The sequence below is a fragment of the Stegostoma tigrinum genome, chromosome 46 (assembly GCF_030684315.1).
Source record: "Stegostoma tigrinum isolate sSteTig4 chromosome 46, sSteTig4.hap1, whole genome shotgun sequence".
Classification (NCBI taxonomy): domain Eukaryota; kingdom Metazoa; phylum Chordata; class Chondrichthyes; order Orectolobiformes; family Stegostomatidae; genus Stegostoma; species Stegostoma tigrinum.
The window spans coordinates 6,300,818-6,311,525 of NC_081399.1; the positions used below are offsets into that span (position 1 = coordinate 6,300,818).

At 43.2% G+C, this 10,708-nt stretch overlaps 1 protein-coding gene across 1 annotated transcript; it reads left to right on the plus strand.

Moving 5' to 3' along the window:
• Positions 1-3,808: 3,808 nt before the first annotated feature.
• Positions 3,809-9,502, plus strand: LOC132207395 (probable G-protein coupled receptor 139). The gene is made up of 2 exons (XM_059642900.1): positions 3,809-3,869; positions 8,604-9,502. The coding sequence occupies exons 1-2, from the start codon at positions 3,815-3,817 to the stop codon at positions 9,500-9,502; spliced, it is 954 nt and encodes a 317-aa protein (XP_059498883.1). The 5' UTR covers positions 3,809-3,814.
• The last annotated feature ends 1,206 nt before the right edge of the window (positions 9,503-10,708 follow it).

Genomic DNA, 10,708 nt, shown 5'->3' on the forward strand with positions numbered 1-10,708 from the left:
ACCTCTTTTTCACTCCCTTTCTAACACACCTGAAACATCCAAAACCTGAGATACTCAGCTTCCAGCCCTGGCCTTTTTTCCAGCCAAGTCTCCCTAATTGCAATAATGTCATTATTTCAAGGACTTAACAAAGTTCTAAGCTCATCTACATTGCCTATTATACTTCTTGCATTAAAACACATTTGTTTCAGACCACCTTCCCTGTTCTTTTCGGTTATTTCCCTGCCTGTTCCTGTTCCTTCCTTTATTCAGAATGAGGCAGCATTTAATGCCCATCCCTAATTGCCCAGAGGGCAATTCGGAGTCAACCACATTGTTATAGGTCTGGAGTCACAAGTAGGCCATTACCAGGTAAGGATGGCCTTTTTCTTCCTTAATGGAAGTTAGTGAACAATATGTGTTTTTCTAACGGGTGACAATGGATTCATGGTCATCATTAGAGTCTTAATTCCAAATAGTTTGTTGAATTCAAATTCCACCACCTGCTGTGGCAGGATTCGAACCCTGGTTGCCAAAATGTTGTCGGGGTTTCTAGATTCACAGTACAGTGATAGTACCAGTAGGCCATCGCCTTCCCGAGTGAATTTTGCCTTGGTTTCTACCTCTCCCTCAATTTCTGCAATTATTGCCCTACTCCTCTGGTTTCCATGCCCCTACCTCAGTAGTTTAAACCTTCTCCAATGTATCCCTCCAAAACATCAGTCCTGGTCCTACCCACACATAACCGATCCACAGGTTCCACCTCCCCTGGAAACAGTCACAATGTCCCATGAATCTGAAACCTTCCCCCAACACCAACTTTTCTCACATGTGTCAATCCCATGCATTTTTCTGTTTCTACTCTGAAATAGCTTGTGGCACTGGTAGCATTCCTGAGATAACTACCTTTGAATTAATAAATTTCAACTAGTTAAGAGAGCTGTATCTTGCTCCTCCATCGTCCCAAAACTACATCTTCAACAGCTGAAAGCAAAACTAAAACCATGGGTATGTCTGAGCCTGACTTCACACACTCATGCTTCTATTATCAAATTAAAACAAAGCTGTTTACATTGCTTTCCATGGAGCTGACAGCTAAGTACCAGATTTACAACACGTCTCTTCTAGTGACCCAGGGCAGTTATATCTCTCAGAAAAGCACATTTTATCATATCTCTCTCAGTCTGCTTTGTAAATTTGAGGTCAAAGAGAATAAACTGTAACCTGGAATGTAGAACTCGTTGGTTTTGTTAGGATTGATATGAATTCATTGTTTTACATGTTGGTAATTTGATCTGTAGATTATGGCATTGTTCTCAACAAACCACTGCAGAGTCAATCACCCTCAACAACTCTATAAAGTCATCTAGCTCAGTCCATCTGCTGGCAACTCATTACCTTCTTACCAATCTTAACTGCAGACAAGAAAATAAACTTTTTTTCATTGATTCTTCATTGAACAAGAAACAGTGACAGTGTGGAACGCCTTCATAAATTCACATTTGTTCATCTGAAATCATTCCCATCAGAGCTATCCTGACTTGTACTTTCCATCTGGCTTGGAGGCAACTCTGTTTAACTTTTAATTCTCTTTCCACGTGGTAAATGTCACTTCAGTGGGAATTCGGCTCAATGCTCTTGGCACAGATACATTTGAGAATTTGAAGGTCAATCCCAGAAGAGAAGGCAGGGGTCCAGTACTGGAGACCACGAAAGTAACGTTGATTGACGTATAGCCTCTCTCTGGTTCACTGGTTACCGTATGGAGAGTGGACTGCATAAGGCTGCAGACCCACCACTCTGTGGTTCAGCTCAAAAGCCACTCAGGAGGAGAGCAGTTGGTCGAAATAGCCTGGTCTTGTCAGAAATTCCCCATTGAATGAACAATCAAAGTAAATTAAAATTCTCTAATGAAATTAACGCAGTACTAAGCCCTCAACACTGAGTGTGCGGTGTTCCCTTCATACTGACCCCAGACGGTGCAGTGCTTTCTCAGTACTGACCTTCCGACACTGCAGCACTTTCTCAGTCCTGATCCCCCGATTGTTCAGCACTCCTTTCATTTCTATGGAGCTTAGGTGAGAGTTCACCTGGATTATAATGGGGAGTTTTCTCGCCTTGTCCAAGGAAATACATATTTTCCGTAGAGGGATTGCTCTGAATGATGAAAAGTTAATTTTCTTTTGAAGACAGCTTCGATGATAATCTGTGCAGTTAACGTGGATTGAGAGATTTTAGGCAAACCTACAGAAGCAAAAAAAACAAAGAAACTTCAGCAGATAAACACTTGAAGGTTAGAGATGGAGATAGGATTCCTAGATAAATGGGAAAGGGAAATTAAAAAGAAAGTTTGGAAGGGTGGCGCGAATTTGTGAGTGGCTGAACAGCACGTGTGAGAGAGGTTCACAGAGTGGGTATCAGTTTGGGGACAAGGTCTAAGAGAAGGTGTGAGGGAGAGGGACAGAATGATGTGTGTGGGTAAAGGGCAGAGACAGAGAGAGAGAGAGAGAGAGAGAGAGAGAGACGAGGCGTGCCAGATGGACTGCACGGTTGTTATCTGATTTGTTGGTTGTGGGACAACTTACAGCTTCAGTGAAAGGGCGAGAGAGCTGACATGAGGAAATTTGGGTCAGCCATGATCCTACTAATGATGGGGCAGACTTACTGCGCGGAATAGCTGACTCTTATTTCTTGGTCCCTTGGACATATGGTCTTAGCTCGCTGTACTGCATGCTACTTCCACCATTTGGCATACAGTCGAACTAAGTAGCAATACAACAGCGCATATTGTATGTGTGTGTGTGTGTGTGAGAGAGAGAGAGAGAGAGAGAATATGTGTGCGTGTGTGTGTGTGTGTGTGCGTGTGTGTGTGTGTCTGTGTGTGTGCGTGTGTGTATGTGTATGTGTGTGAGACAGTGTGTGTATGTGTGTGTGTATATGTGTGTGTGTGTCTGTGTGTGTGTGTATGTGTGTGAGACAGAGTGTGTGTATGTGTGTGTGTGTATATATGTGTGTGTGTGTATGTGTGTGAGACAGAGTGTGTGTATATGTGTGTGTGTGTGTATGTGTGTGTGTGTGACAGAGTGTGTGTATATGTGTGTGTGTGTGTGTGTGTATGTGTGTGTGTGTGTGTGTGTATATGTGTGTGTGTGTCTGTGTGTGTGTGTATGTGTGTGAGACAGAGTGTGTGTATATGTGTGTGTATGTGTGTGTGTGTGACAGAGTGTGTGTATATGTGTGTGTGTGTGTGTATATGTGTGTGTGTGTGGTATTTCATTGGGCTGAAGTGTTATTTGCTGCGTTTGTTTGCGATGTTCGAATGCTTTGGGTTTGTATAGTAGTCGAATTTGTGGCATAACCACAAATAGAACACTTTAATAACAGAATTTTCAGAGTTTTAGAGGGACATTACATATCAGGCTGCAGTATAATAGCCCTGAGAAACAAGGTAACGTTATAAATTTTAATTACCGAATGGCCACAAACGAATAAAAAATATGAGACCTAGTATGGGGGAAGAGATGGGACAATGAATGGACAGCGCACTTGCTGTTTTATTATTGGTTACAAATGTCATTTGCTAAACGTGAGATAACTTAAATGATCGAGTTTCGCTTTTAAATATATTCAATTCCAACAGGAATTAACTGAGTGTTGCAATACGTTTCTCCAATTTGTTTTTTTGGAAAGAAAGTTAAAGCTGTTGCATTTGTTACCTCTGGGAGGCTTTCCAAAGGGAATAAATGAATGGTTGAGGTTAATATCACTTCGGAGTATTTTATATTGCCTACAGTACTAAGGGATCGATTACCTTGTAATATAAATGCATTTCCCAATGCAATACGGGCTGAAAATATATTATGCAATTCTTGCTGTTATTGGTGTTCCTGGTAAGTCACCGTAGAGTTGTGTAAATATGTGGGGTCCAAATTTTGTGATTTTCTGCTCTGACAGGTTATCGTAACTGTCTACAAAGTATACGCGCACGAGACCAACGTTATTACTTCTTTGACGAGAATGAAAGAATATTCAATCCTATTACAACGTGTCCTCAAATTTATCTTTTGCTCTTGATGCCTCATGGATGCCTTGTGTTCTGATGTTTATTGTGCTGTCTATGATCAATTGCAGAACAAATTGCAGTAATTTCTATCAGTGAAGACTTTGGTTCACTGCTAGGTTAGAAAACTTAGAAAATATTGGCATTATCAGGTAAGAAGGGGGAAGATTAAGAAGCCTTGGATGACGGGTACAGGGGTGCTTCTTGTCAAAAAGAAAATGGTAGCGTACGTAAGGTGGAGGAAGCAAGGGTCTAGCCCAGCTTTAGGGTATTATAGGCTTGCTCGGAAGGAACTCAAAAGTCGACTGAGGAGGGCCAGGAGAGGGCACGAAAAGGGCTTGGCAGGAAGGATTAGGGAGAACCCGAAGGCATTTTACTCATACGTGAGGAATAAGAGAATGATCAGGGAGAAGGTAGGGCCAATCGGGGATAGCGCAGGGAACTTGTGTGTGGAGTCTGAGCAGATAGGGGATGCCCTAAATGAGTTTTTGGCTTCGGTTTTCACGAAGGAAAGGGACCTTGTTGTGAATGAGAACTTTGAGGAACAGGCAAACAGGCTTGAACAGATCAAGATTGAGGAAGTTGATGTGCTGGAAATTTTGGCAAACATTAAGATTGATAAGAACCCAGGGCCAGACCATATTTATCCTAGGTTGCTCCGGGAAGCCAGAAAGGAGGTTGCTAAGCCGCTGGCAAAGATCTTTGCTTCCTCACTGTCCACGGGAGTCGTACCTGAAGGTTGGAGGGAGGCAATTGATGTTCCTCTTTTCAAGAAAGGGAATAGGGAAATCCCTGGAAATTACAGACCAGTCAGTCTTACGTCTGTCGTCAGCAAGGTTTTTGAAAGAATTCTGAGGGATAGGATTTATGACTATTTGGAAAAGCATAGCATGATTAAAGGGAGTCAGCATGGCTTTGTGAGGGGCAGGTAATGCCTTACAAATCTTATTGAGTTCTTTGAGGAAGTCACGAGACAGGTTGATGAGGGTCGAGCAGTGGATGTGGTGTACATGGACTTCAGCAAGGCATTTGATAAGGTTCCTCACAGCAGGCTCATTCATAAAGTCAGGAGGTATGGAATACAGGGTGATTTGGCTGTCTGGATTCAGAATTGGTTGGCTGACAGGAGGCAGAGTGTGGTTCTAGATGGTAAGTATTCTGCCTGGAGGTCAGTGCTGAGTGGTGTCCCACAGGGCTCTGTTCTTGGGCCTCTGCTCTTTGTAGTTTTTATAAATTACTTGGAAGAGGAGGTTGAGGCATGGGTTAGTATGTTTGCTGATGACACAAAGGTTGGAGGTGCCGTTGATGGTATCAAGGGCTATTGCAGGCTTCAGCAAGACATTGACAGAATGCAGAGCTGGTCTGAGAAATGGCAGATGGATAAATGCGAAGTGATGCATTTTGGAAGGTCGAACTTAAATGCTGAAGATAGGATTAAAGGCAGGATTCTCGGCAGTGTGGAGGAACAGCGGGATCTTGGTGTTCAAGTGCATAGCTCCCTCAAAGTTGCCACCCAGGTGGATAAGGTTGTTAAGAAAGCATATGGTGTTTTGGCTTTCATTAACAGGGGGATTGAGTTTAAGAGCCGCGAGGTTATGCTGCAGCTCTACAAAACCCTGGTGAGACCACACTGGAATATTGTGTCCAGCTCTGGTCGCCCTATTATAGGAAAGATGTGGAGTCTTTGGAGAGGGTGCAAAGGAGGTTTACCGGGATGCTGCCTGGACTGGAGGGCTTGTCTTACGAGGATAGGTTGACTGAGCTCGTACTTTTCTCTCTGGAGAGAAGGAGGAAGAGAGGTAGCCTGATCGACGTGTACAAGGTGATGAGAGGCATGGATGGAGTCAATAGCCAGAGACTTTTCCCCAGGGCAGGATTGGCTGCCACGAGGGGTCATAGTTTTAAGGTGTTAGGAGGAAGGTATAGAGGAGACGTCAGAGGGAGGTTCTTCACCCAGAGAGTTGTGAGTGCATGGAATAGCTTACCAGTGGTAGTCGTGGAAGCAGAGTCATTAGTGACATTTAAGCGACTGCTGGACATGCACATGGACAGCAGTGAATTGAGGGGAATGTAGGTTAGGTTATTTTATTTTTGGATTAGGATTATTCCACGGCACAACATCGTGGGCCGAAGGGCCTGTTCTGCTGTACTTTTCTATGTTCTATGTTTTATCTGTCGGAATGGCATCAGACTGAGTCTCGGTCACAAACTGGAGTAAATTGCCTGATCTCAGTTGCTCATGTTTATTAGGTATGTCTATACGCTGGGATCAGGGCTTTTTCGTCAGCTCAGTTCTTAATGGTCTACGCTATACCCTGGATAGTTACGCCTGGTCCCAGACTCCTTAACCACGGGAAGAATCTAGTCAGTCTAGTCCTGTTCAGAGGCTCCATTTGTGCCAATCTTTCCTCATGAAACACTCCTCTCACCACCGGTTTCAGCATGGTGAACTTCCGCTGCACTCCCTCAGTGTTAAGTATCTTCTTTCTTAGATATCGATATTATTGTCCACAAGAACTTACAATGCTTCAGCTTCATATTTTGAAGTGCTTGCTTCATAGTCATTCAGGGTGGAGGGTTTTTTTGTGAATCCACCTCATTTTATATTGTGATTCAAATGTCCACCACTAATCATGAATGCTACGGCATGACTGCAGATTTTCATTCTGCTCTGTTGGTTGTGGAATCTCAGAGATGCTTACATAATACCTTTGACTGTGCCTGAGTGCTGAATCAGATACTGTCAGGAGTTTTCACTTTGCTTTGTGATCCACGAGTCAGAAACAAGCAAGGCAAAAACTGAAATTACTGGAAAAGCTCAGCAGGTTTGGCACCTATGAAAATGAATCAGTTAACGTTTTGTGTCAGGTGACCGTTATTGAGAATTGATGGTCGCTAGGAAGAAAAAACGTCCTTTTTTCAGTGCAGCACACAGGGCTGGTGGAGGGGTAAGGAGTAAATGATAGATGGAGATAGAGAGAGAAAGACTTGAAGTGATAATTTTTGATTTTTGTCAATCTGGACAAAGCATGGCACTGGAATTAATTTGGAAGAGACACAGGGAAGAGTCATTCTGTACACAGACTCAAACAGGGATGTTCATCTCGACAATGTATGACACTTCGAAATAGTTGGGTCTGATCTTTGGTTTATTGCTCCTGTTAAAACCATGAGATGTAGGAGTGAAATTTGGCCATTTGAGCAATCAAGAATGCTCTGTCCTTCAGTGAGATCATGGCTTATCTGATAATCTTCAAGATAACAAAGTGTGGAGCTGGATGAACACAGCAGGCCAAGCAGCATCTCAGGAGCACAAAAGCTGATGTTTCAGGTCATCAGTGAGGTCTGATGAAGGGCCTAGGCCTGAAATGTCAGCTTTTGTGCTCCTGAGATGCTGCTTGGCCTGCTGTGTTCATCCAGCTTCACACTTTATTATCTTGGATTCTCCAGCATCTGCAGTTCCCATTATCTCTCATAATCTTCAGCTCTACTTTCCTGTCTTTGCTACGTAACCCTTGTTTCCCTGATTAATTAAAATCTGGTCATCCTGGCTGTAAATCTACTGAATGACCCAGCCTTGACTGTCCTCTGTAGTAAGGAATTCTGCAGATTCACTGTACACTGTGTAAAGAAATTCATCCTTGTACCTGTCTTAAAATGAGCGGGCCCTTGCTGGAATTTCATGCCCTCTGGTTGCAAATATTCACACAAGGTAAGCCAAAGGTAAAGATGGCTTTGGGGAGTAAAACAGTGGTTGTTGTCAACATGGACTTAATTCAGGAATTTGATCAGGTTCACCCTGGTAGTTTGGCCCAGAGGTTAAATCACAATCCATTTGACTCCGCGGAGATGGCAAGTTGGATATAAAACTTTCTTGGTGATAGAAGATAGGGTGTCATTGTGGAGGGATGTATTTCTAATTGGAGGCCAGTGGCCAGTAGTTTTTCACAGAGCTGCGTACTGTGAATTCTGTTTATAACTTAACTCCGTGATTTAGATAATTGTCAATGGTCTGATTAGCAATTTTGAAGATGACACTAAGATTGGTAGCATTGTGGGCAGTTAGGAAAGATGTGAAATCATGCAGCTTTATGTAGATCAACTGGAACGTTGGTGGGAGAAATGGCAAATCATATTTAATCCAGATAAATGTAGGGTGATGCATTTTGGGAGGTGTTGTTCTCCAACTTTGTCCTGAGCTTCACTGGAGCACTGCAGTAAGCCTGAGACCAAGATGTTGGCCATGTGACAAGGTGGTATGTTGAAATTGCAGTCAGAATTGGATAACGAAACAAACCAAACTCCTCTCCCACACCTCCAACCCAACCTTCCAGCTTCAGAAAATCCTGAAGTTCAAAACCCTTCCAGCAATGAAAATACTTCTGAGGGTAATAACTCCGAGGTTTAGGTGGGATATTTCAATAGTATGAGATCTGGTGATAAAATGTAGCTGGTCAGAATTAAGCCTATCAAACAGATTAAATCAGTCACGGGCTCAAGCATGGAGTACATTTGTTCATTAATATCTAGCTTTTCTCTTTAATATCTCTTTTCACTCTTACAGTTAACTTCCTGGGAATTGTGATCCTGTCTCGTGGAAAGTGTGGCCTCTCGACTTGCACAGCTCGTTACCTGGTGGCCATGGCAACAGCCGATCTATTGGTCATTGTCACTGAGGTCATATTGTGGCGTATCAATTATTATTATTTCCCAGGGTCATTCCTTGAGCTTACACCTGTGTGCAGTCTTAATGATGTCTTGCTCCGAGCAGCCACAGACTGCTCTGTCTGGTTCACTGTCACTTTTTCCTTTGATCGATTTGTGGCCATTTGCTGTCAGAAGCTAAAAACAAAATACTGCACGAAGAAAACTTCAGCTGCTTTTCTAGCAGCAACCACTATTCTTTCTTGTTTAAAAAACATCCCTCAGTACTTTACATATCAACCATGGGTTATAATCAACAATGTACCAAGGCTCTGTTATCGAAAGCCAGCCTATTATACTGAACCTGGATGGGTAGCATTTGCCTGGCTTGACAGGATCTTAACACCATTGCTTCCATTCTCTTTAATTTTGTTGCTCAATGCTCTGACAGTCAGGCACATTCTCATCGCCAGTCGTGTCCGCAAAGGACTGAGGGGTCAGAGCATGAGGGAGAGTCCTAGTGATCAGGAAATGGAGAACAGAAGAAAGTCTGTGATTTTACTCTTCACCATATCTGGCACCTTCATAGTCCTGTGGTTGGTGTATGTTATAGAGTTCATATATTATAATGTAAAAGGAACAAATCCCTGGGAGTACAGTGATTCTGAATACGTATTTCGGGAAGTTGGGTGGATGTTGAGGAATTTAAGTTGCTGCACAAATACATTTATTTATGGTGTGACGCAGTCCAAGTTCAGAGAACAGGTTTGGTGTGTAATGAAATATCCAATCAGATCATTTATTACATTTAATGAGTGAAGAAAGTACTTAGAGAAGTCCAGGTGAAGATCATCCAATTCGGGAATTCTGACCTGTATCTGACATTGTCCTCAATAAATCCAGGAGCTGCATCCAATGACTATCTGCCACCTTAAATTTTCAGGTCCTTTCACACAGTTAATAAAAAAACAACACCCAATCATATTAGATAACAAGCAGCATCATCTTCCCTCCCCCATTGCATCCCAAAACCAGCCCAGCTCATCCCCGCCTCCCTAACCTGTTCTTCCTCTCACCTATCCCCTCCTCCCACCACAAGCCACATCCCCATTTCCTACCTGCTAACCTCATCCCACTCCCTTGACCCATCCGCCCTCCCCGGACTGACCTATCCCCTCCCCACCTCCCCACCCATACTGTCCTCTCCACTTATCTTCTCCTGTAGACATCTTCAGTCTGCCTCCCCCCCTCCCTATTTATTTCAGAATCCCCTCCCCATCCCCCTTTTCTGATGAAGGGTCTAGGCCCAAAATGTCAGCTTTTGTGCTCCTAAGATGTTGCTTGGCCTGCTGTGTTCATCCAGCTCCACACCTTGTTATCTCGGATTCTCCAGCATCTGCAGTTCCCATTATCTCTGAACCCAATCATATTGCTTCATTTGATGCTTAACTGCCCAATATCAATGATAGACAGTTGCTTCAGTCAATACCACTACCAAGCCCTGGAATAGACAGCTACATCGATCAATCAGGCTGTCCTCTCTGTGGAATGGTGATTTAACCAGCCAGACTGGAAAGTTTCTGATGGACTGTGGAAGCCCACAAAGGGCTGTATCAAAATTGGGACAGATATCGACCTTACATTTGAAGCTGTGCATTGTTGGCTTGGAATTTAGCAACATAGGAACAGAATAGGGCCACTCAACCCATTGAATCTGCAGCACAGTTCACCACAATCATGGCTGATCTTGTATCTCAACACCATACCCCTGCTTTCTCTCTAAACCCCTTGGTTATCTTAATATATTAAATATATAACCTCTTCCTTGATCGTACTAAATGCTCCATTGCTCACAGATCTCTGTGGTGGAGAATTCTACATGTTGACAATCTACTCAGTGAACAAATATTTCCTCATCTCCATCCAAGATGGTCTGTCCAGTATTCTGAGACTGTGTCCCCTCGTTCTAGGCTCCCCAGCCAAGGGAAGCATCTTCTTTTAATCTGATATTTCTAGCCCTGTCAG